The sequence below is a fragment of the Episyrphus balteatus genome, chromosome 3 (genome assembly GCF_945859705.1).
Source record: "Episyrphus balteatus chromosome 3, idEpiBalt1.1, whole genome shotgun sequence".
Lineage (NCBI taxonomy): Eukaryota > Metazoa > Arthropoda > Insecta > Diptera > Syrphidae > Episyrphus > Episyrphus balteatus.
The window spans coordinates 115,422,269-115,448,333 of NC_079136.1; the positions used below are offsets into that span (position 1 = coordinate 115,422,269).

At 33.5% G+C, this 26,065-nt stretch overlaps 2 protein-coding genes across 2 annotated transcripts; one reads left to right on the plus strand and one right to left on the minus strand.

Moving 5' to 3' along the window:
* On the minus strand, positions 1–11,713 carry LOC129913065 (lysine-specific demethylase lid). The gene is made up of 3 exons (XM_055991479.1): positions 9,785–11,713; positions 3,098–4,908; positions 1–2,998 (listed from the first exon to the last, which is right to left on the minus strand). The coding sequence occupies exons 1-3, from the start codon at positions 10,782–10,784 to the stop codon at positions 605–607; spliced, it is 5,205 nt and encodes a 1,734-aa protein (XP_055847454.1). The 5' UTR covers positions 10,785–11,713; the 3' UTR covers positions 1–604.
* A 13,280-nt stretch (positions 11,714–24,993) lies between these two features.
* Positions 24,994–25,869, plus strand: LOC129916254 (trypsin-1-like). The gene has a single exon (XM_055996102.1). It carries the CDS (start codon positions 25,027–25,029, stop codon positions 25,792–25,794), a length of 768 nt encoding a protein of 255 aa, XP_055852077.1. The 5' UTR covers positions 24,994–25,026; the 3' UTR covers positions 25,795–25,869.
* The last annotated feature ends 196 nt before the right edge of the window (positions 25,870–26,065 follow it).

Here is a 26,065-nt window from a genome sequence, read left to right on the forward strand (position 1 = left end):
TGAATGCTGGAAAAAGTTAAAGAATAAAACAAGAAAAAAAAGGAAAGCAAAAAAAGAATACTTAAAAAGAACAAAAAATTAACAACAAAACAAACGAACAAAATTATGAAATAACCAAAAAAGAAATAAGAAAGTGTTTTTATGTAATAAATTAACACATTTATTTAATTATGGTTCTCAGTGTAAGGGCGAATAATATTTTATCTTGGTTTTTTTTTTTACAAAAAAATAAAAATAAAGTTTTAAAAAATAATAACATATTTCACAAATTTAAGAGAGGAATGCTTATTTTTTTTTTTTTAATTTTTCATAAATTGAGCAAATTCTCTCTTTCGTTTTTTTTCTTTTTCTCTTTGTTTTTTCTCTTTTCTTCTTTCTCAGCTGTGTACAAAAATATTATTATTAAAATAATAGATTAAACTCGAATTTAGGTAATATTTTTAATTTTAAAATGTGCTTATGCTGGTTTCTGTTTTTCTTTTTTTTATATTTTTTAATTTTTTTTTTTTTGCATTTCTTAAACACACACAAAAAGTTAAAAGTAAAAATAAATGAAAAAAAAATTGTATGGTTTTGTTTTCTTTTTTTCGGCTGCTTACATCGCCTACCTCGTCGTCTGTGTTCGGTTTTTGTTGGTATTTTGTTGCGATGGATTCGCTTTTGCGCACCTTATGCATATGTAGTCGTCGTCGGCTTTTATCTGACTTCGATTGAGACCAACGCAATACATGTGGAACCATTCGTTGCAGCCGCCATCACATTGCACCCAATCGACCTCACGGCCGGTGGGCTTGTGACAATTTTCTGCACGACACTCCTCCTCGTCGTCTTCTTGCTGTGCTTGTTGGGCACGTTGTGAGAGCTTTTTGTTGACGGCACGCTTCCGTTTCTTGGTATTGGTGGCACCACCTTTTGTCTGTGTTGGGGTATTGTTTTCTGTGTTGTCCTCTGTCGAAATTGTTGTTGTTGTTGTTTGTTTTGTTGGTTCCGATCGACGTCCGGCAATGGATTTCTTATTATTTGACTGTTGCAATTTATTTGGGGTGGCTGTTTTCTTCCTCGGCACCGGACACAGCGCCGCCGGATCTAGGGAACGCCGTTTTTTGATAGCATTCACCCCACCACTGCCACTACTGCTACTCGAATTATTATTTGTATGCTGGTGGACTAGACTGTCGTTGGATTCTTCTGAGGGGAAATTGAAAGTCTGTTGGTAGCGGGCGGCAAGGTCTGGTGAAGTATGTGGGTATGAGGCTTTTATTAGGCGCCACAGTTCTTGCGACACATCTAGAGAGACTTCGAGTAGATCACCTTCCATCATAAGTTCTTCCATGGCTTCACATTCCATGTCAGTCAATTTGAGGGTGGCGAAATTCTTGGTGTTTTCTTCTTCTCCAAGCAAATTCTGGGAGGAGTCTTCATCGTCACTAAAGCCATCCAAATCGATTCGCAGCCGACCCTCGTCGTCGTCATCATCTTCGTCCTCGTCTTCATGGTCGAGATCTTCACCATCCGAGATGCTGGACTGTTTTTCCGGATGAGCTATTGTTTTTCTTTGTTGTTGTTGCAGGTGGTGATTTCGGCGTACTGGTTTTTCTTGTTTTGACTTTGTTCGTGTTATGGACTCTAGCACCGAGGCAATTTCTGGATTGGACAAGGCTTTTTGAGCGCGATCTTGCCAATGCATTGCACGCTCTGCTAGACATCTCAGTGCTTCATCTTCGGGCAATCGTATTGGTAGTTTCTGTAGTGAAACCAACAATGGCAATATGGTCTCGAGGCGAGGCCTCTTCGATCGCACACACGATGAACACAAGAATTTCGGCTTAGTCAGATTGCCATTCAATGTTGGAGGAGGAGCTGGGCTACCCACTAGCGTTGGAGTGCTAGATGAAGATCTTGATTTTGATGATCCCTCCTTGACACAATCCTCATGAAACCAATCCTTGCACAGTTGACAGTTAAACATTACACCATGGAACTTGCTATTACAAATACAGTAGTCATCTTTCAATGGATTCTTGCCCATATTCAAGCGTCGTAGTTCTCTCATATTTCGTATTTCCTTCTCTTCGGCAATCTTAAACGAATCTAGAATCTGTGTTGGATTCATGTCCTTTAAGAAGTCTGCTTCGAATGGTATTTTGCTATGTGAATCAATAACAACTGGTTCGTCACGAGGCATAAGCACCTCGAGCAGGGTATAATACGTGTTCTTCTTGAGGAATGCCTTAGCTGTATTTTCTTTCCACTCCTTGGCACTCTTTAAATGTCCTTCCATGCGGAAGAGCTCTTCTAGTTGTATGGGAATGTTCCTGCCACGTTGCACAATCTCTTCGAGTGTATGGCAATAGGGAAAATGATCATTTGCCTGCAACGCTTCCACCGATCTTAGCCATTCCTTTGCCTTTTTGATGGCATCTTTGAGAGCTCCATACGAAGCTAGCTGTCCATTGATTTCATCGCCACTTTTTAAGAACATTTCGATTTCTTGCAAATCATGTTGAACACTGCCACGGAAATATTTAGCTGCCATTTTTTCCCATGCATCCACTTGTCCCAAAATCTGTTGCAATAATCTCATTTCGTTATCAACAGCCGGATCACTGTCTAGATCTTGTCCGGTTAGCAAGAGATTCTTAATCTCGGCGCATGTCATCTTGACTGTTGAATCGCGAAGCATTTCTGAGCGTTTGATCCATTTGATGGCCTTCAAACGACTACCCAGTTGAATAAGTTCCTGCATCTCGATCCGGAGTACACATCCGTCGTCAACTAAGGTCTCAATGGCTTTTTCATCAGCCACGTCTAAGGGCTTGGCTAGCATGACCTTGGCTCGTGACACAAAATCTTTACCAATAGCAAGAAGCTCTCGAACACTACGACCTTCTTCGATGATGCAGCAAAGATTGTCGATTTCTTGTGCGAATAATTCAAGCTCCTCCATTGTTAGCTTGTATTGAGCGGCGTCAATTGAGTGGTCAAGTCGAGTTCGAACCTGTTGGAGAACAATAAAAAAAAAAAAAACAAAAAAAAGGAAAAAGAGATTAAATTAAATCAAAAAAGATGCAAGCAAAGGAAATAACAATTAACTTACTTTGTTTATTCCCAATTGCTGTATAACAGTTACACATTTCTCTGCCTCTAAGACGGCAGCATTCAAGCGATCAATCAACATAGAACTAGGGAACTTCTTTAGTTCGGCTTCCTTCGTGAGTTCTTGGAGTTCAGCCAAGGTTACGACTGTTGGTGTATTTGTATCAATGATGTTGCGGCAACGCGATAACCATCTCTCGAAGCTCTGAGCTTTAGCTTTCAGTTTTTGCAACATCAACGGCATCTCATCTAATGTATAGCGATACTGTAGAGTGTGCTTCTCTGCGGCACAGAAACACAAAGCTGTATAATGCCTCAAACAGACAATGGAACTTTTGCATTCGCAAGAGACCGCAGACAAGAAGCAAGTAGTATTGCATTCCAAACAATGGCGTTCATCATCTGGAATTAACTCGAAAGCTTTACGTTCGGCTCTAGTAACACCCCATTCAAGCAATGATTTGCGTAGTTTCTTCTCAGAGTCAACCATTTCGGCCATGTCAATGTAGCAGGCAGTTGCAATGCCAAAAGTAAGCTTATTCGGTTCCAAAGCCATTTTGCAAACCAGTTCGTCATGCGAGAAAACACAGAAACGTCTCAGAATTGAGTAATGATTGACACATTCGCGACCCATTTTCAGCCAATCGGCTGGGGCAAAGTTAACTGCTTCGGCGAAATTGTAGCCTTGATTGAATCCAGCATGATAGGCTCGTGGGAAAGTGATAACAAATTCACCAGCATTTTGATCGGTGCGAAAGACAGGAACACCATTGTTCATTAGAATATTTGGATTCATAATTGTGACCAATTGATGCAGTAAGTCAGGTTGTGAGGCAAATAATTCTGGAGCTGCTTTCTTCATAGTTTCTTCAAAAGCTTCAGCACACGATCCGGGAACTCCATACCAAGTTTTAGGTTCACCCCAATGAAGATAGTTGATGGAGTAACTCCAATGATCTTCATTATGCCAGCAAAAAGCTGCAAAACACATTCCCACATACATCCAGGGGGCATTCATGCCACTGATATCGGCATTGATATGACCAAGTATTGAGTCCTCCAACAAGGGAAGATTATTCAAATTCCATGGTGATTCAGCGTATTCCTGATCACTGGGTAGAAGATATAAAGAACTCTTTGTCGGGAAACCCGATCCATGGTCCATGGTATGGAGATCAGCTCCATATTCAACTGTCACATCTTCATCAATCGACGAGACAATTCGCCAGAATTCTCGTTCAACCAAATCCGTTGACACCATGTGAACCGGTTTGCGGAAATAGTCTGCTTTAAATTGATCAGCCATTTCGCCGAATTGTTGGAGAGTGTACTCTCGCTCGGCTTGTTCAAAACCAAAAGCCTCTGTAGGCTTGCTCACCTCCTCGACCACACAGCGAGGACACAACCATTCGCCTTTGGGAATTGAACCCAATGCAGGAATCAAACAGAATGTGTGATAGCTATCATCACATCCATCACAGAGCAGCATGTTCTCTTCGGAATCACCACGATTGCAAATGTGACAAATGTATTTCATTAGAGGATCGACCAATTCGGTGCCACCTGTTTTTTTGCTTGCTGCTCCACCAGCAGCTATGTCGTTGAATGTGGCCATTAGATTGCGTTTGAAGTCTTCTTTTGTCTCGATATGGCCTGAGCCAGTCGATGATGATGTTGAAGAAGATGTTGTAGCTCCTAAGCCACATACTGCACCTTTGCCCAAGGCAAAACGTTTCGATCGACGAGCTGTTGTCTCATTCGGTGGGGTTATTTGTTGGCGCGATACTATCTCATGCGATTTATAGTCCTTGCCTGGAATTTTATAAATGTTTTCATATATCAATGGAAACGTTTATATGAGCAATATAAAATAAGTCTGATAAAAGTATGAATATAATTGGGAAGTAGGAAAATGAAAGAATGTACAGCAGAAGTCATTTAAACCGTACATGGCAATTGTTTTTTTAAATGTTTTTACATAATAATAGTAGATTTTCATATTTAACCATTCATTAGGCGCATGTACATAACAGGTGATTATTTTTTTTATTTTTAAGTTAAGTAATTAATATTTAAAAATACTTATAATAAACAATTATCAACACAAATATTGTTTTTTACTTTATTCACTTACAATACGACAAGGAGCTTATAATATTTTTTATTGGTAAATTTTGATATCTGAGGCTGAGCGGGCACCGAAAATAAAAAAATAAAAAAAAAAAACAAGTTTTCCAAGTTACATCGCTTTCAGTCTACCTACCTTCGGCACTTACTTACATAGAGTACCAGCACATTAAGATGACGATACAATCCTTTATGGATTTAGAACTCAACCAACCAGGTTCTGCAGCCAGCTACTTCCAGTTTGGCAAAGTAAGTTGATTAAGTTCCCCTTCCCCTTGCGTTCGCCACCTTAGTTCAGGCCTTCCTTTTACTGCGCCATCCCTCTGAGTTGGAGTCGAAAGCTTACCAAGACGGATTTTTGTTGTCTGTGCGCTCCATATCACGTAGCCATCTCAGTAGCTGTACGTCGGTGTTGAGAGTTCTTTTTTGAGGGCATCTATCGTTATGTCCTCATTAACCGTTTTTTGCATCAGAGGTATCGATAAGGTCTTTGCCGACAAAACGGAGCCCCGGGCATACACGAAAACTAAAGCTCGGTCGAAAGAAAGAGTAACCGATCAATTGAAACTTGGAATAATATTCTCTATTCGTAAGAAATGAGATGCTCCGAGTTTTCTTTTGTCTCGATATGCTCCAACCATATACAAAAATAAGTCTTCTCAACATGTCCTATAGATTTTCGTTAGCCATTTTGTGTGAATTGTTCGAATGAACAATGCGACTTATATGCGCAGGACACATAAAGCGTTCGAAAAGTGATGCAACTGCCAAAAGAGCCCTCGAATACAATCCAGATGAATCCGCAGAATTGAACACAAGTTGTAAGAAACTAGGCTGACTTGATAGACTTGTTGAGTAAGGTAAGTAAAACGTAACTAATGCTTTTTACAACATTTACCAAACTCCTTACCTTCCTTTTACCTCACTATCTTCTAGCGCAAAGGACCTACATTTGAATTGGAAATTAACACAAATAAGGTCAACATAGGTATTCCCATCGCAACTTGTAAACAAATGCTAAAACAAGATGCTGCAAGTAAAACAAACCTTGGAATAATATCCCCACATGCATAACGACTAAACAAATCTGGTCAGTACTACGAATCTGAAGCGCTCCAAATTTTTATTATTTCTAAGCTTATCACAAATCGGCTCCTTAATAGGTGTTATAACAGGATACTGTTTGATAGGCAACACGCCTTTAAATCCAAATGGTTCAACGACTTGGAAGAAAAGTCTTAGCGATAGCCAAGTTAACCTATCCTAACCCAATACTTACACAATACTTACTGTCGTAGTTGTTTGGAAGTAGAAAAAAAAAGACAGTCGTTCACTTTCTTTTTCCATGTCCTGCTCTGGGGAGGGAAATTTTCAGTGACATATGTAGATAAGCTCTCAGAATGCAACAAAGTGAATATAAAACTCTGTGAAAAAAATGGCACCATGTAGCATTTTGTACTTATCATACAAATTGCCTTCTTCGCTATTAATGATAACACAACGCAAGTATTTCTATTGCATTCAGTAGCATAATGAACAAAGAAATTTTAAGCCAGAAAGTTGAAGCCACAATACACCATTAAGACAATTAAGCACGGCGGCGCGCGGCGCAAAAATTAACACATGGGGATGTTTTTCATATAATGGTACTGGTCTTATAATATTTTGTAGTAAGCCCATAATGAACGCTCAAATTTATGTTGACATTATGATGGAAGTGCGCTGAATGGAATATGCCTCTCAAGTGGGTCCTGCAGCTGAATAATGATTATAAGCATACGAACAAATTAGCAAAAGATTTTTTCGCTTGAAATAGGGTTCAGGTTATGGAATTCCCGACTGAGTTGCAAGACCCGAACCCCATCGAAAATCTTTGAACAGATGTAAAAAAAAAACCGTATTATAAGCCAAGCCGAAAAACAATTTTTTGAAGTTGTGCAGGCTTCATGGAGAAATATTCCACTTCAGCGATGTCAAGCTTTAGTGGACTCTATGCAACGACGTTGCGCCGCTAGGGTGATAAGACCAAATATTAATCAATTGATATAATTCCAAATCAAAAACTTATTGATTTTACCAAGAAATTTTTTGTTTTTACGAATTTCCAATGCTGGTATTTTTTTTTATTTTGATAAGCATAGCCTATTTAATTTTAGTTATAATAGTAAAGTGTTTACGTTTTTGATTACCTACTTTAACTTCACTTCTGTTATTAATATATAAAATAAAATTCTAATTATTCATTGTTCAAAAAATCTTTTATTTAAAACTACAATAAGTAGTTGGTGCTATTTTTTTCACACAGCTTGTATTGGAAAGCTGGTCCCATTTCAATTTCATCCATTTTTGACTATAAAAAACCATACAACCAAGTTTCGATCCATTGAAGTCGGTTTTTTGTTTTTTTTTTTTTTTATAAAAAAGAATTATTGTTTTTAACCTTCCTTTAATCATACAAATTTTTTTATCACTCAAGGGTTCATGAGTTTCTGTATAAAAACGGCGAATTCCGAACTTATTTAGCCATCAAGTGAGTTGGCATGTGACCACCATTTTACCTATCTTCCTAGAAGTTCCATATGTTTGAACTCACTGCCCCCAATTTAAGCTTGGTTATATACCTACAGTACTACTAAGTAATAGTAGAAACCAAACGTTTGACATCATTATTTTCGATTTGTTAACACTTGTGAGGCAATAGGAGCCAATTCTGTAGAAGTCATCAAGAGTTGTTAGATTTTAGTTTATTTTTTTTGTTTCATAGGCAGATTCTATAGTAGGTATTTCTGTAGGAGCAGAATGTTTTGCTTGTCAAGAAAGACCATAGAAAGACATAAAAAGACGACGACTTTTATTCTGACTAAGTGACTTACGGCCAATTTCTTCACAAAAGTAACAAGTCAGCTTAGTACCCGACCTAGCTAGACCAGGTACTAGTACTAGTACTCGGTCCTAATGAAAAGTTAGGACCCGAGCATTTCTTCACACATATAGGACCCGATCTAAATTCACAAGAGAGTCCTAAGAACTAATACGTATAAAACTGGTCTAACTGTCATTCTGACTATATTTTGATAAATGAAAATTTTTATTTTGAAAAGAAAAAGAATAAAAAAGAAAAAAAGAAAAAAGTATAAAATAATAAAAAAGAAAAAATAATGTGATGAAACTAACAAGAAACCAACAAGAAAAAAAATTCAATGAGTTTTGTCAAGAATACATTCATGAATGCTGAATATCTGGTAAATGTAGACGAGGCTAAGAAACGCGGATCCGTCGATTTTAATGCAGCAGATCCATCTTAAGTTAAAGAGAGTTTTTTTTATAGACTTTTGCAACATAAATGTATTTTAATAAAAATAAAATAAAAAGACAAGTTTAAAAAACGCAGTCTTGTGATTATGTCTTTTTCTATTATAATGCGACTAGCATTATTTTATCATGGCATGTTGGCGAGCACGAGACAGCCGTAGGTTTTCTGACCACACGTTTCAAGACGTTGGTGTAAATTTAATTGTTAATGGCTTTCCGCAATATCCATAAACAGAATTCTTAAAGCAAGCATATTTTGTGCTGGAAGTTGGATGTCGGGTGTCGAGAAATGTAAATGTAGAATGTCTATGTAAAGAGGGCCTTTCCAGATTTAATTGTATTTTTTCGAAAGAATGAGAAATGTAGAAATACTTCTTTACTAAGCAGTGTACATTTGTTTGTTCTTCCCGTTCTGGCATAGCATTTGCCATTTTTGTTAAATATTAAAAAAAAATCAAGTCATTAAAATCTCCCAAAATGCTTGTCAAGCGAAACAACACTCAAAAAATTGAAAAAAAAAACTGCAATACCTCTTAAAAAATGAAATTCATTGCTTTGATTTCAGTATTACTGCCGCTAGACTACCGATTTTGAGGTCCTAAATATTACCGAGTCCTAACTAATACTCGGTACCAATTTGACAGTCCTATAGCTTAGTACTTGTGTGAAGAAATCACTTGGTACCGATTTGAGTACTAACGATTGGTATAATAACCTAATTTTGAGGAGCTAGCTAGTACCGAGTCCTAACTAGTACTCGGTCCTATATTGACAGTTCTAGGATTTAGAACCTGAGTGAAGAAATGAGTTGATACCGATTTGAGTACTAACTTTAGGACTAGGACCGGTATTAGCGCTAGGACTCTGTGAAGAAATCGGCCGTTAAAGAATTTATTTCTAATCTAAGACAAATGATGTCTTGACAGTCTCACTTGACCCAAGCCAATAAATAAAGTTCTCCCAATTCCAATTGAAAATCAACATCACTAGAAGCTTCCATATGTTTGCACTCACGATACCCCCGATAAAAAGAACTACCCAACCAATAAATAATTTATCTATTTACAAATTTATAATCTTGTTTAATTTATTATATAATGTATTATCAAAAAGCATATGGTTTTGTTTTTTGCCTTTTTTTTGTTTAGAAAAAAATAAAAAAAAAACCGCAACAAACAAAAAAAAAATCTAATTATGACGTAATAAAAAAAATTAAAAAAAAAATATATATACATAAAATTTAACTTACAATCATCTTGTCCAGCTGCATCTGCATCCAATTTCATATCAATTATCTTTCCCGATGTATAAACATTATACGGATGCAGCAATCTCTCATAATGCATTCTCAATGTTGCTCCAACACTCTTACTCGACGGATAAGACATTCGATTAGCAACTTTTGCCCATTTTCTTTCCCTAGTTGCTTGTTCCATTCCACCTTCCTCTTGTACAATTCTATGCAATGAATATAAATCCAATGCTTTCCTTTCAACCATTGGAATCTTTAATGAAGCACCTTGTAATTCCCAAAATTTTGCAATTTGATCAAGGAAATTTAATTTAACACGTGTCTTTGCTTCCAACTCATTTAAACGCTGAACGCGCGGAGTAAATTTAAGTTTATCAACATCCACTGCAAATGGTGGACGCCATTCAGCTGGTGGTAAGATTTTAGCTATCCCACATTTCTCAGCTATAGGTCGAATTTTTGAAATGTAAGCTAAAGGATTACGAAATTCGTCGGTAGTCGGACGAAAGACTGGACATTCACGTGGTGTATCAAAGTGAAATTCTTCGTTTTTATTTTGAGAGAAGGTCGACGAGGAATGTGGTTGGGTATGGGAAGAGGGTTTGTTGCTACTGTTTCTAACAAATTGCTGTTTCTTTTTGGAGGATTCTTCAAGATTTGTCGATGCAGATGACGATCCATTTGTGGAAACTATATTTGGATTGTTTGAAAGGGATATATTATTGGAATCGGAGGCAGATGTCATAGTCGTCGCCGAGGTGGTATTTGTCGTAGAGGACAGACGTTCGTTCTTTTTGTCACTGCCACTATTCGATTGGGACGTTCGAGTCCTCAATCGTCTCTGTGGTGTTCCATTTGTGTTTGTTGTTGTTGTTGGGGAGCCCCCCACAAACACATTTACACCACCACCAACTCCTGACGACGCTGTCGCTGAGGAAGTTGATGATGATGAAACTTCTGCTGCTGCTTTGTTAGCTTTCGTCGACATTTTTCTCATTTGGAAATAGTTTTTTAAATATTTTTTTTTTTTACAAAAATTTTCCTTCTAATTTTATTCAAGTTTTTTTTTTTCATTCATTCATTTGACTTAATCTTTCTAGTCTACATAGTTTTTTTTTTATCAATTTGTGTGCAATATTGGTTTTATAATAACTTTGACGACGTAAAATTGTGAGGGCATAATTTTGCCAACAACTTTTTTCCTTGGGAAATGGCCTCTTCGAGTAAAAAATAAAAAAGAAATTTTGTGAAAAACTTGTCTCGTTTTTTTTTTTTTTCTTTTTATTTAATCACACTCAGGTGGACCCAGTGTATTACAGTGGACCGAGAGAGGGTTGTGAAAATTATTTAAAAAAAAATTAGGAAAATCTTAAAAAAATTCTCACTTGATTTTCAACTGTTTTTGGGAAAGTTCTCGTGTCGAGATTTTGATAGTTTTTTTAGGGTTTTTTTTTTTGTGCAATTGCAATTTTCTGTTTTTTTTTTTTTATTTTTCTTCATCAACTTTTTCTTTCTTTTGTTTTACAAAAGGGATATCATCGAGTAGCACTTTGAGAGCTCTTTTTATTTTTTTAAGCCAAGGCGCGAGGGCTGGAGAGATTTTTACTTGACTACGACTTTTTTTTTTGTAAATTATACGAAATTTCTTATTTGATTTTGTGATTTCGTCGATTTCGTAAAGAACCTAATTTTTTTTTTTTTTGTAATAGTATTTTCTTCGTCTTTTTTCTATTTTTGTAAATAAATTCTTCACATATTTTTTCTGTAATTGTTTTTGTTTTTTAAATTCATTGTGGGAATTGGTAGGTTTTTTTGCGATATTTTAAAGTTTTGCTTAATAAATTTATATGTGGATATTATAAAAAAAAAATTATTATTCACATAAAAAATTCACTCCTCCATTCTTCGTCGCGATACAACACCACAAATAAAAATTTATTAAAAAAAAAAAAAAAAACACTCAAAGTATTTTTTTTTTTCGTACAGTAAAAATGGAATTATGGCGCATGTTCGTGGGGTGAGTGCGTTCAGTGAAGGTTTTTGCTATAAAAAAGTGATGGTTTTTTAGTACTTGGAGGGAGAGAGCTTTTTTTTTGGAGCTTTTGGTTTATGGAGATATAGGGTGGCATGAAATTTATTATAATATTCGATAGGGATTTACATTTGGCGATTAAAAAAAATAATCGCCGACGATTTTTGCTATTTTTGAAATTTTTTGTGATTTTTCACTCATCTGCGAAATTCGGTATTTTTTCTGAGACAAGAAAAAAATTGTCATTGACTAAGGGCCAGTTGTACAAATATTTAATCCGTGGTTCAGTAACTTTTATCTTCTGAAATCGGTGGTAAGGTTCCGGTTTAGCACTGGTGCATGGTCCACATATGTAAAAATAGCCACATCCATGCTTGATCCGAGGTTGACCCGCAGCTAATCCACCGAAATCGGTGGGTTAAATTTTTGATCCGAGGCTGAACCACGTTTGTACAACTGGCCCTAAGGGCCAGTTGTACAAATATTTAATCCGTGGTTCAGCAACTCCCAAGAAACAATTTGGCTTGCATAAAGCCATAACTACAATGACCTAAAAAGTGAAAAAGTGGGAAATTTACAAAAGTAAAAAATTTTTATTTCTTTCTAGCGCTATTTGTTTCTGGAAAAAACTACAAAAATTGTTTTTGTAACCAAAAAATAAGCTTTCTGCATCATTGTTTTTAATTTTGTGGTCAGAAAAACTGTCACAAAATGCGTTTGAAAATTTTCACTTTTTGACTTTTTGCAAAAAGTGGCCGTTGTAGTTATACATTAAGGTCCATTTCTTTCGATTCGACAAGCTATAGTTTGTATAGGTTTAGTTTAAGGCTTGATAACGCAAGTCAACCATTTTGAAAAGAAAGGAGATTGAAAAATCACATAAGGTGGCTACACACTGGTTGTGCCCAATCACGTTCCACTTTTACATTTTCTAGGAACAAACGTCAAAAAAAGGAAACATTTAGGAATGGAACTGTACTACCCTCAGAAAATTCAGTTCGCATCGTGAGCATCTTCCCCCTTCACTCCTCATTCCTCTTGCCTACAAACTCACTGCGTAGGCGATTGAAAAATCACCTTGTAGCCAGGCACAAAGAAAATCTTGTGAAATAAATTATTTTTTCTTTTAAATTCATGGCCTTTTCTTCCATACGTCATAGTTCTTCCTCTGCGTCTGAAAATCTATTCTTGTTTCTTTCTCTTTTTGAATAAAGAGAAGGACAAGGATAGTTTTAGTACACCCATTATGATTTTTAGAACACCGAAATAAAGAGCTGAATTGTTTCACTTTTTAGGTTTTGTGTTTTGGATGTGGTTTTTGGCTTTTTTCGCAAAACACCGGTTTTTGTTTGGTGTGAAAAGAGGCTATAAAGAAGATTTTAGAAAAGATTTTTAATAAACCGAAATCTTCTTCCGCATATTTTTTTTAAAGTTTTCCATTAAAAAAGTTTTTTTTTTTTATTTGAAATGACCGAAAAAGTGCCATTGTAAACTAATTCATTTCGTTTGACAGCTTATTTGCTGTTTTCAGGCTCTTTCTTACTCATACGCTTTTTTATTCGTTTCCTAGTGTCATCTCGAGTACGTAGCTCTATGATCAAAATTCAGAGATTATGGAAAGTTTTTACACATTTTCCCTCCAATTTTACTGTCCCGCACATTTTTCTTGGTTGAAAAGAGTATTAATAGCCTGTTTTCACTAGAACACAAATGAAATAATTTAGCAAAAATTAGATCTGTTCAAATTAAAAAAAAAATTCATATAGGCTTAGATATTCGAAATGAGATAATTTGCGAAATTAGCTCATTTGGGCTCTAGTGAAAACAGGCTATAAGACATTTTTTAAATTTTAGTTTCGCTTTCATTGAATTATTTATTAGCACATGCGACCATACCGTATCCGCCATTTTCTCTCATTTTGGAATGATATGCGCAGAACTGAACAAAAATAAAAACAATTTTTTTCGTGTTTTCCCTACATTATTTGTTATGCACATTGAAATAATTTTTTTTTTCGAGAATGTCCCAAAGCCTATTTGATTTTAAACTTCTTTTTGTGTGAAATTTTATTCATATAATTACCTTAGAGGATATAATATATGGAGTGCTTGTGCTGTTAGTTCCGTGAAGCTTTTATAGAGGGCTCTAGTTTCTTTAAGTTTTTCGATGAGTGCATGCCTCCATTTTATTTTCATTAGATGAAACAACAAGCGTGTGCATTTACAGCTGCGGAACCGGACTCGCACTGAAAAACGAAGGCAGCGACCCCTATCCATGTATATGGCGTTACAATGTATTAGGTATAGGAACAAGCACTCCATATATTATATCCTCTAAGTGCCTGGCTACACGGTGATTTTTCAATCGCCTAAGCAGTGAGTTTGTAGGCAAGAGGGATGAGGAGTGAAGGGGGAAGATGCTCACGAAGGGAACTGAATTTTCTGAGGGTAGTACAGTTCCATTGCTAAATTTTTCCTCTTTTTGACGTTTGTTCCTAGAAAATGTAAAAGTGGAACGTGATTGGGCACAACAGTGTGTAGCCACCGCATGTGATTTTTCAATCGATTGAAAAATCACTGTGTAGCCAGGCACTAAGATAATTACCCGTATCGTACCAATATCGCTACTGCAAACCTTTTCGGTGTGGTCAAGCCTTAATATTTTAACACCCCTGACTTTTTGTTTTCTTTTTATAAGCTTTTTTATCATTGTAACTTTTATTGCTGAACTCAGTTCCTATAAAAATCATGGTTTGTGTATTAACTAAACCAAAAAATTAGTAACCAAAGTTTAACACCACAAACAATTCGTTATTTTACACTCCTGCGTTTACATTTGTAGGTAAAAAGAATATTTATTTGTTTGCCAAACTCGAATTTAACAAAAAGGATCTACGTTTTAAATGTTAGAGGGGGATGTTGCATTGTAATATTTATAAGGCAAACATGGCAAAAAATGGGGTCCACAGGAAAAAGTGTAAATATGAGTAGCTAAACCTACTTTCCCTGTTGTTCAATGAATATGTGGAACTATACTGTAAAAAAACTTATTAATTTAATTTTTTAGAGCACCAAATCCTTTAATTAAAGATTTAAAACATACAATTTTGTTTGTCATTTCCAAGGTCATCAAGCCATGTTATTTTTCTTAAATGAAGCAATAACAATCATAGCCAGAACAATAACCACCGTAGTTAGAACCAAGAGTCATGCACGCAGCAGAACACCCGAGGTGATCATTTTGATTCCAATAACAAGGATCTGTGCAACAAAATTATTATCTATTTATTTAAACCAACATTTAATATTTCTTTGCTTTTTCTAACTTACCATACATTCCTTTTCCAGAATTTTTTTGAAGTTTGAAAAATTGAACAGATTTTTTAGGTTCTGATTTGGTTTCACCATTATCTTTAGCATCAACTTCAGCTTCAGCAATAACCTGCTGGCTGAAAATTGCTACAAATACAACAAATAAAGAAAAAACAATAATGAACTTCATTTTAGTGTGGTTTGATATTTGTCTTTCAAAGTTCTTCGCCTTTTATTCAATTTCAAAGTCATTAGTTATTTCCCTTTTGTTTACATATTAATGACGAAGAGGGCTAGAGAAATAATGATAAATTTGTTGATGATTCAAGGCATTAAGATAAAAATAGAATAATGTTAAAGAGATAAAATCAAGTTAGATGGGCTAGGGTTTAAAACAAATTTTAAACGCAAAACAAAATTCAAGAAAAACAATTTTTTGACGTGAAAACGTCTTATAAATCGATGAACCATGGCAGCCACCACAAAAAAGTGACGCCATTTTCTAACGTTACACTCTCGCACTTTTGCAGTGCGGCAAAAAAATTCAATTCAAAATTAAAAATAAACTATTAGAGATACAAAAATCTTCGATAGCTTATTTGAAAGATAATAACCTAAAGCTTAATCCATATGAAGAATTTTTAAAAATTCCGTCATTTAATAGGGTAAACAGGGGTAAAACGGAAAGATGAAATTTGGGCTAAAATCTAAACACGAAGTCGTAGAGAATTGATTTTTTTTGCTATAGATAGATGAGATTAATTTAAGAATTACTGCATTTAAGAAAAAATTATAAAAAAAATTGAAACTAAGCTATAACGTTTTGTTTGAACGTTGTACACGTGTTGGGGCTATGACAAAATGATGATTTTGGGTAAAGGAAATTTTTTTTGACAATTCTAAAGATGCCAGGTGAAAGATGAGGAAAAAAAATTAGCCACCTGATACGGATTTTTTTCCAACATTTTTCGAAATATGAATTTTTGAAAAACACCTTGTTTTTTAGGGGTATTTTTGGGGACATGTAGGTTTTGGCCTTATGCATACATGTGCAAAAAGTGGAATCGTTTCATGAGTTTTGACTGAATAACGGAAGAAACAAGTTTTTAAAAAACACGTTTTTTGACAGTTTTTAACCGATTTTCATCGTTTTTTATTTTTATCTTTTTTTCTTTAATAGATACAGGAATAAAGTATATGGAGTAATGATAGACCATGACTACGACTATATGTGTGCGAAGTTTCAATCATTTTCGTGAATACAATTTTGAGATAACGGTAAAATAAAATTTTAGAATTCAACAGGTTATAACTTTTGACCAAGAGCAGATAGAAATTTCATTAAACTTGTATTAGCATTCTGATACAATTACCTTTCATTTGGTATATCACACATAACGGTAGACTAACTACAAGTTACACAATGTTAAATCAAGAAACTTGCGAAAACCTCAAAACACCAGTGGAGATCTGTTGCCCCCCCAACAGCCACCAGTGTGGGAAGTACCGTAATCTCAATCTGGAAATTCGACATGGTTGACTTTAAAAAATTCTAACTTCTCTTGTAGGAAATGGTAACGGAGTTACGCGCGACAGAGTTACGGCCGTCAAAGTTACGCGAAACCGAAGTTACGAAAAACTAGAGTTACGAATTCTAAAGTTATGTTAAGCTATGACATGTGATTTTTGGGTTGGCAACAATTGCAACAACAGTTCACCACACCAAAATAACGTCTGTAAAAAAAAGGGGTGGTTTGGTTATTATTTTAATATAAATAATAACAAAGTGGGTATTACAAAATACGCTATGAATAATTATATTAATTAATAGAAAAAAAAATACGTATTTGCAATATTAGTTGGACAGATAAGAAGTTAAAGTCAATTATGTCCCCCAAACTTACATAAGTATACTCATGTTTTTTTTTCTATTTGAACGTTTTTGCGATCTTCTCACAAAAACAAAACCATATAATGTATAATATACATATATAATATATAATATATATAATAGTGTCAAAAATTTTACACGGTGTACTATTTAACGCAATTCACACACAGCCTTAGAATTCTGTTAAATGTTTCGTTTTTTTAAATAAAACAGTTTAAAAAAAAAGTTTCATTTTAAATCGAGTTTGCACTTCAGCTCTTTTTGAGGTAAGTACTGAAAATTTAAATTGATGACAAAATTTTTCTTTTTTAGTAAAACGAAGCAAATTTAGCATCTGAATTACGTGTAGCAACACTACCTTTAATTTAATATATAAAAAGTGAAAATAACCCGATTTGTTTGGGAGCTAGAGCTAATTTTCTTGGAAAAACAGTGAAAAAACAGAGATTTTTGATACTTTGAGCGAGTGTCGGCACCATTTAGAGTTATCCAATCGAGCTGAAATTTTGGCTATCTAAAAATCTGCAAAGGCGGAACATTTTATGGGGTTTCCCCGATTAAATTTCGAAAATCGATTTCTTGCGGTCACTCTAATGTATATCTATACCTATCCAATCAAAATTTTACAAGATAATCATTTTTAGCAAAAAACAAAACCGACTTCCATGGATCAAAACTGGGTTTTATGTTTTTAAACTCAGTCCAAAATTATGCGGTAACAAACATAAAAAAAAAAAAAAAAATACAGACGAATTGAATACCTCCTCATTTTTGGAAGTCGGTAATTAAATAACATCCATTTTCGCTTTACTCATTTAGTTCTGACCAATGAGAAAAATGTTAATCTCTTGTTTGTATTCCATAATTCCATGTCGTTCCTCGCAATTGTTGCCAACCCAAAAATCACATGTCATAGCTTAACATAACTTAAGAATTCGTAACTCTAGTTTTTCGTAACTTCGGTTTCGCGTAACTTTGACGCTCGTAACTCTGTCGCCCGTAACTCTGGTATTCGTAACTTCGTCGGTTTCCCCTCTTGTAGGCATCTTTTAAATGAGATTGATATGTCATTATAAAAGGTGAAATAATAAGCTTTCACATTGGGCAGGTTCAGAAACGTTAGGGCCTAAATATTGAGGTAATTTCTCGCTCTCTGATTGGTCAACTGTCAAAAAAAATCCTTCCAATTTAGGTAATTTTATTGGAAAGCTGACTGGAAAGTTAGGCAAGAAAATTTTACCTAAACATTTAGGAAAGTTTTTTTTGTCAACATGACAGGTGATTTTTTTTAATAAATGAATTACATATGTTAGCAAAATTAAATCTATTTCTTTGAAAAACGAGTAAAAAGTGCTTTATCAGTTATAATTAATATTATTTATTTATTTAAGAATAGTGAAATTTGGTGTCGATATTTGACAATAATGAAACATCCAAACAAATTTAGTCAATTTACCTTTATTTCCGTTCAGAAAATGACGTTGCCTAGATATCAAGTCCCTAATATTTCCTGAACGTGCCCATTGTATAAATTTTTGTATAGGTTGTCAAACAAAAAAATTGATTCCATAGCCTGAGAACATACAAATAAATGTTTTGCTTTTTTTAATGAAATTTGATCGAGTTCAAAAACTTCTAGCTCTTTTTGTAGATGTCTCATAGACCTGATCGATATATGTATTTTGAGCTAAGACAATAAGCTTTCAGATGGTATACAATTTTGTTTAGGTAGTTAGGGAAAAAAATAGAATTAATGACGTGAGAAGATAAAAATTCATGTTTTTTTTTGCTTTTTTTGATGAAAATGATTGTTTTCAATAAATTATTTTTATACTTTTTGCGCATTGTAAAAATTTAAAAATGGCTTTATTCTTAAGAAGAAATACTTGGCTTTTTAATTTGTATAATTTTTTTTTGTAAGCTTTTAAAATAAAAAAAATAATATAATGAGAAAATAAAAAAGGTACTTTTTTTTTTAGCTTTTTCTTGTAAATTATGATTGTTTGAAATAAGTAAACGCTTCAATTGACTCATTTTAAACAAAAGCACACAACCTGTTTTCTGTTTTCTTTTTTTGTTGAAATTGGAAATCCAGAAAAATAATTCCTGAATGTTACCGATTGGTATCGATGTAGGATAGTATAGTTCAAAAATTCAAAAAAATTTAGTATCGAATAAACTATCAAATAAACTAACGAATAAAAATGTAACAATTCAGTTATTTTATTTTAATTGAATTATTTTTTCCAGTTTTAATAAGTCTTTGTAGAATAATTAAAAACCTACTTTATTTCAGTTTCTGCAGTTCTTAAAGTATAATCGTTCTTTTCATGATCCTTTATAGTAGATTTTCATAAATTTCTCTGCTCTTAACTGATGTTTTTTTTTCAGAAGTACCTGCTGTGCCAATAGTTTTAAGTAAATAAGTAATAAAAAGTACTGAATTAGATGTCCAATAAAAACTCTTCTCAATTTCTAATAATAAAATTAATAATATGTAATTATTCATAATTATTCATTCATAACTAAATTAAGTTATCAAGGGAAAATATAAAATTATTACTGAATGAAAAAATCAATCGAATAGAATGAATAACTGGCTGGAAAAAAATATTAAAATGAAAAACTATCGAATGAAAAAATCATTCGAATGAAAAAACTTTTGAATAAAAAAAGTTATTCGAATGAAAATAGTAACTAAACTAATGAATGAATGATTTTGAACTATCGAATGAATGAATATTTTGGAACTATCGAGTAATCCTAAATTTGTGTAATGAATTAAAATGGAATTGATTTTCAGATAGTTTATAGGGACGGGCGTTATTTTCGAAATAAAGGTTTGCACTTCCCTATCCTTTATATAAACTACTTAAGTGTTGACTGGTGGAACTATAAAGTGGTGGAGAAACTTTGCGAAATATAAAGAAATTCAGTTTTTTGTATGAATTTCGTTCCGATTCAAAGCGTTTTGCGACAACTATTGACGATGTGAAAATGTGAAAGAGATTCGATACGAATACGGATCGAGTAGATTTTCGGATTTAATAGTTGCGTCTTGGGTAATAGACATTTTTACTTATATAGGTACTATTATATCAAGTTATGCATTCGTAAAAAAAAAAGTTGAGATGACATTTTTCCATGACATTACGATGGTAGAGAATGCCAAAAAAGTGGGTCCCGGAAGTCCGTCTGTCTGTCTGTCAGTCTGTCTGATTATGTTTTGACAGAAAATGGTTCGTTTCTTTGCTAATTTTTAACACTGTTTACAACAACAAAAAGCTATCCGATAGCTTTATGTTAACTGTTTGAACGTGCCCTGTCTGTCTGTATAAGGAGCTACAGCCTAAACGGATGTACCGATTGACTTCAAACTTTGTGTGTAGCATTTTTTGGAGACTCTCCAGAGCGGTTTTTGGAATTAATTTTTTTGGACTAAAAATAACGGTACTTGTCATATACCGATTTTAGTAAAGTTAAAATTGCTCAAAAACGGCTACAACGATTTTGCTTAAAAAATTCAAATGTAAGTTTTAAAACAAGGTCTATCTTCTAATGAAAAAATTTTTTTTTGAAAATCATTATTAACGGTACCTGCCATAGAACCGTTTTTTTTTTTAAATCCGATTATCTCTGAAACTGCTTATTCGATTTCAACGAAACTTTTTGTAAAGAAGCATTTATATAATTTTAATATAAGCCAAAAATAAAATTTCGAAAAAAATAATTTTTGGATTTTTTTTTGAAAAATCAAATTTTCGAAAAAAATTAAAAAAAACGGCTCTAACGATTTTGAATTTTTTTTTTCTAAAAATGCAGCTTAATATAGCAATCAAAACTGCATACTTGTTTTGGAGGGCAATTTTTAAAAAACGAATTTTATTTTTACTTGCGATATAGGTAGGTACTATAGGGCAAGTTTAGGATTCGTAAAAAAATCGAACTCGAGATAACAATTTTACGTGACATTACGATAATGGAGAATGCCAAAAAAGTGGGTCCGGCAATTCTGTCTGTCTGTCTGTCTGTGTGTCTGTCTCTATCTGGAGCTGCAGCCTAAACGAGTGCAGTGATTTTCTTCAAACTTGGTATTTAGCAGTTTTGGGTGATTCCCTAGAGGGGAAATTGGAATTTTATTTTTATGACTAAAACTAACGGTACCTGCCATATAACGCAAATAGAAAAGTTAATTTTTTTCAAAAACGGCTCTAACGATATTGATAAAAATTTTGTGTAAGAGCCAAGTTTTGAAATAAAAAAAATATTGTTTGTACCGTTATTAACGGTACCTGTCATAGAACGGTTTTTTTTGATTTATGAATAACTCGTACAAAACTAATCCGCTTTCAACGGAAATTTTTATAAAAGAGCGTTTTAGGAAAGGTAATATTAAAATTTAAGAAAATTTTCAAAAAACACACTATTGGATTTTTTAAAAATATTTCAAAAATTTTTTTTCGAAAAATCAATTTTTTGAAAACGGTTTGACGAAAAATCTTTAAATTTCGTTTTTATGTGTAAATTAATTATTTCTTCAAAATGTATAAACAACCTTTTTTTTGAAAAATGTTAGAAAATTTTTATTTATAAAAAATTATTTTTTTAAAAAACGGCTCCTACGATTTTCGAAATTTTTTTCTAAAAATACCTTTTTATACAAGAAATAAAATGGCATAGGTACTTGTTTTATTTTTGTAAGAGATCATTTAAAACGGTGTTTAATTAATTATAAAAACAGATTTAATTTTTTTATACTACTTTTGAAATTTCTTCAAAATATCAAATTTTAAATTTCTTGAATAAAAACAAAAAACTTTAACATTAGAGTTACTTTAAGCATAAGAGTACGTGCGACCCCAGTCGTGCAATTTATTTTTTTTTGTTTTGTACCTATGTACATATATAGTAGGTACCTACATTTTCCAAATTTCTATATAAAAAGTCTTAAAAATTTAAGCAACTTGAACTCTAAGAGCAAGTTCGTGCGATCCAGTCGTGCATTTTATTTATGTTCGCTTAGGGACAAGTTCCATTATTGTCTTTAAATAATAATTTAAATAACGCCCTGTTTTCGTGAAACTTGTACAAAGTAAATCAATCTGAATTTTAAGCTTTTTGTATGGATATTTCCATAGTTTCAAATCGTTCTAAAACAATTATCCCAACTCATTTTTATTGGAAGAAAAAAGTTGAAGTAATTTCCCATGTACCCACTTAAGTTTTTATTGTTTGACTCTGATAAATTTTAACTAACTGGTTTCCGAATCTCAAGGAAACAAGCTCCCAGGCAAAACCTTTGGAGTAGAAAAAAACTTCTGATTAAAAATATGAAATCCTTTCTATAACATTACTATCGTACTGATATTTTCCTGACCTTACCTTTCTACAATCTCATTTGACATAGGTTCATTATTTATTATTCAGTGATTCTATTTTTATATTTTTTGCTTGATAATAATCTTGCAACAAAACAGCTAATTGGAATTCTATTTATGTAAATCAACAATTTTGTACCTAATGCGTTTTTATTTTTATCTTAATGTCTTGAGTCATCAATAATTTTATTTATCATTATATTCCACCCCTACTTAATGCCTACCTACATACAATTTGTACATTTTCTGATTACAATGGGGAAGTAACTAATTATTATCAAAATATAAATAAAAGACGAAGAATTATTGAAGGAAAATATCAAACCAAACCAATATGAAGTTCCTTATTGTTCTTACGGTCTTTGTTGTTGTTGTAGCAGTTTTCAGTCAGCAAGTTAATGCTGAAGATGAAGTTGATGGTAAAAGTGAAGTGAAATCATTGGAACCTAAGAAATCTGTTCAATTTGGAAAATTGGACGAAAATGCTGGAAAAGCAAGAGTTTATGGTAAGGCTGCCTTAGTCCCTTACCCATTGTTCACATTCACATTTTCACAAACTTTTTGTTTTACAGATCCATGCAATTACAATCCCTATGATCATGCCGGGTGCTCTACTGCCTGCTGGTCCGTTGGTTATTACTGGGGTGGATTTTGTTCAGGCTATGATTGTTATTGTTACGTTTAAGACAAAAAAAAAGTGGGACAATTTTGGCTCAATGAACTTGGACATGGCAACAAAAATTGTATATTATTAAATTTAAAATAAAGGATATGGTATTGAAAAAAAATTAAATTAATGAGTCTTTCAAAGTAGTTTCACAAGACATATATATTGAAAAAAAAAACAATAAATGCATTCAAAATCTTTTAAAGATTAACATCTTAAATACCTATTTGAGAAAAATTAAGAAGGTAAGGAACACGTCTAATTTTTAAAGTATGAATAAGTGCTAATCTTTAAAACCAGAATAAAGTTAAAACACAATTGAAAACATCGTGAAATGAAAATAAATACGTTCCACAAGATTTACAACCCATCAGTTACTGAAAACGTGACTCAAATAAGAAATTAAACTTTTAAGTTTACATTCCACATAATAAAAATATACTTGATTCGCAAAGATTTAGGCTTCCCATATTATCTAAATTATTTTCTCTCGTGATCACCTCGTAGAAAATGATTTAAAAAGATTGAATCATATTGTGGAATATATTCATTTATCATTTCAGAAGAAGGTAGGTACTAGACCCTTAAGCGTTAAGCCATATTAAATTTAGAACACATTTCAAAACATCGTGAAATGAAAAATGAATGCGTTCCACAAGATTAACAAAACATCAGTGACAGAGTGTGTGAACCCAAAGAAGAAAATTAACATAGGCCGGATAGGAAATCCCTCAGGTGAAACTTTTATGTTTATATTCCACAAACTGCTATTTTGAATAAGATCTAATTGATTTTATTTTCCCTTGAATTACATTGCATAAACAAGCTATAAGGGTCGTAACATATTTTGGAACGGACTTATTTTTTATTTAACAGGAAGGTTTATTGCTCAAAACCAATGCTAGATCTCAGCCTCCAGTTCGGTCCCTATAGCTTACTGTCTCAAGCTGGACACAGTAATTTGGTTGAGGTTTTTCTGCACCACCTAAGAAGAGAAAAAGATTCATTTCATAATTTTGTTCACCTAAAGCTTTAAATTTTTTTTTAAGATCCACAAACTTTTATGTGATGTTTATATTTTAGAAATTTGTGACTTCTTGGAAAAAATGAATAGATTTATTTGTTAAGTTTAAATACATTACACGATATTTTTTCATACGATCATTTTAATTATTCAAAAAATTGGAAAAGAATAGAAAGTAGATAAAATTCGGTACGTTCCACACTATTTTTAGCTTTTTCCAATATCCCCTCCAATCACTTTATCATACATTTGAAATATAGCTTGTTTCATGTTTGGAACGCATTATTTTTTTCTGTTAAACCACAATTTAATATTGTTGTAAAACCGACCGAAATGTAACCTGTGTATGAACAACTTTGACATTTAGAAAACAAAAAAAAAATATATAAAATATGTGGAACGTAAGAAATGTCATTTTCCTTACACGTAAACGTTCTTGAACAAATATGAATTTTTCATTCAAATACTTAAGATTTGACATATTTTTGTCTGCAAAATTTAAGTGTAGCCTTGAAGTGATCTCAATAAAATGGAGACACTTTCTAAAAGAAATCTAGGCTGGCACTCCAATCAACATACTCTCGAGACTTTTCATATCTTTTAAAGAACTTACAACAACAACAACAACAACAAAAAAAAAAACAAACAAACTAAACAAACATTGTAAAAAATTGGATTAATTACAAAACTACTCAATCACTTTTACAGGTTTAAAACAAAAAAAAAATTATATAACTTCGATAAGATAGTTAAATTGAGGGTATTAAGAAATCTCAACAAGGCTATATGGACGTCATAAAATAGAATTGGAGCCAAGTGGCTTGTATTTTATTTTTTAAAACTAAGTCAATGTCGGAAAACTATCGACGAACGATAGGTATATAAACCCTTCATTGGTTTCTATTCGGCCACAAAGTTTCTTACTTCCCTTCACAATGTACCGTTTACTTGTACTCTGTTGCCTGTTGGCTGCTGCCCAAAGTGCTAGGTTTTTGCAAAAACCTATGCTCGATGGACGTATTGTTGGTGGAGAAGAAATCGATATCTCAGAAGCTCCCCATCAAATATCCTTACAACGTTATAGCAGCCACTCATGTGGAGGTTCGTTGATAAAGAAAAATATCGTTCTTACAGCGGCTCATTGTACAAGTGGAGCAAGTGCTTCCTCGCTCAAAGTACGCATTGGTTCATCCTTGTATGCCAGTGGTGGTGTTTTGGTTGCTGTTAAGAAAGTAACAATTCATCCCAAATACAATCCATCAACCATTGACTACGATTTCTCAATTTTGGAATTGGACGACTACGAATCGAAAGGATTAGTTTCAGGTAATGCTAAATTGCCAAAAGCTGGACAAGATGTTGCTGATGGAACTCTATTGAGAGTCACCGGATGGGGTAACACTCAAAATTCACAAGAATCCCGTTCTCGTCTTCGTGGTGCTACAGTTCCAAAGGCTAATCAATCGAAATGTAATAGTTCGTATTCTCGTTATGGTGGTGTTACCGATCGCATGATCTGTGCCGGTCTCGAACAAGGTGGTAAGGATGCTTGTCAAGGAGATTCTGGTGGTCCATTGATGGAGAAGAATGTTTTGATTGGTGTTGTTTCATGGGGATATGGATGTGCTGTACCAAACTATCCAGGTGTTTATTCGCGTGTTGCATCTGTTCGCGATTGGATTAAGACAGTTAGCAGTGTTTAATATAAAAAAACAACAACAACAACAACAACAACAAAATATTAAAATTGGTTGAAATAAAATAGTTTTGTGAAGCAATGTGATGTTTTTTTTTTCGTTTAAATATTGGGGATACCATTTTGAGCTAGAGGCTTAGTCTGCTAACAAGCTTTGGCTCAATTTTGGACCTGTCCATGGTGAATTTAAAAGAATATAAATACGTTCCACAAAAACTTTCCCATTATAGTTTGAGTTTCTTCGACATGTTATGTTCGACTCACCTGAAATTTAAAAA

What these genes read in the sequence shown, in the direction of transcription:
- LOC129913065 (XM_055991479.1), bottom strand. Translation starts at nt 10,784, where the DNA reads ATGAGAAAAATGTCGACGAAAGCTAACAAAGCAGCAGCAGAAGTTTCA. An exon ending in TGCAGCTGGACAAGATGATT is followed by an intron (nt 4,909 to 9,784) that starts GTAAGTTAAATT and finishes ATAAAATTCCAG; the next exon opens with GCAAGGACTATAAATCGCAT. An exon ending in AGCAATTGGGAATAAACAAA is followed by an intron (nt 2,999 to 3,097) that starts GTAAGTTAATTG and finishes GTTCTCCAACAG; the next exon opens with GTTCGAACTCGACTTGACCA.
- LOC129916254 (XM_055996102.1), top strand. Translation starts at nt 25,027, where the DNA reads ATGTACCGTTTACTTGTACTCTGTTGCCTGTTGGCTGCTGCCCAAAGT.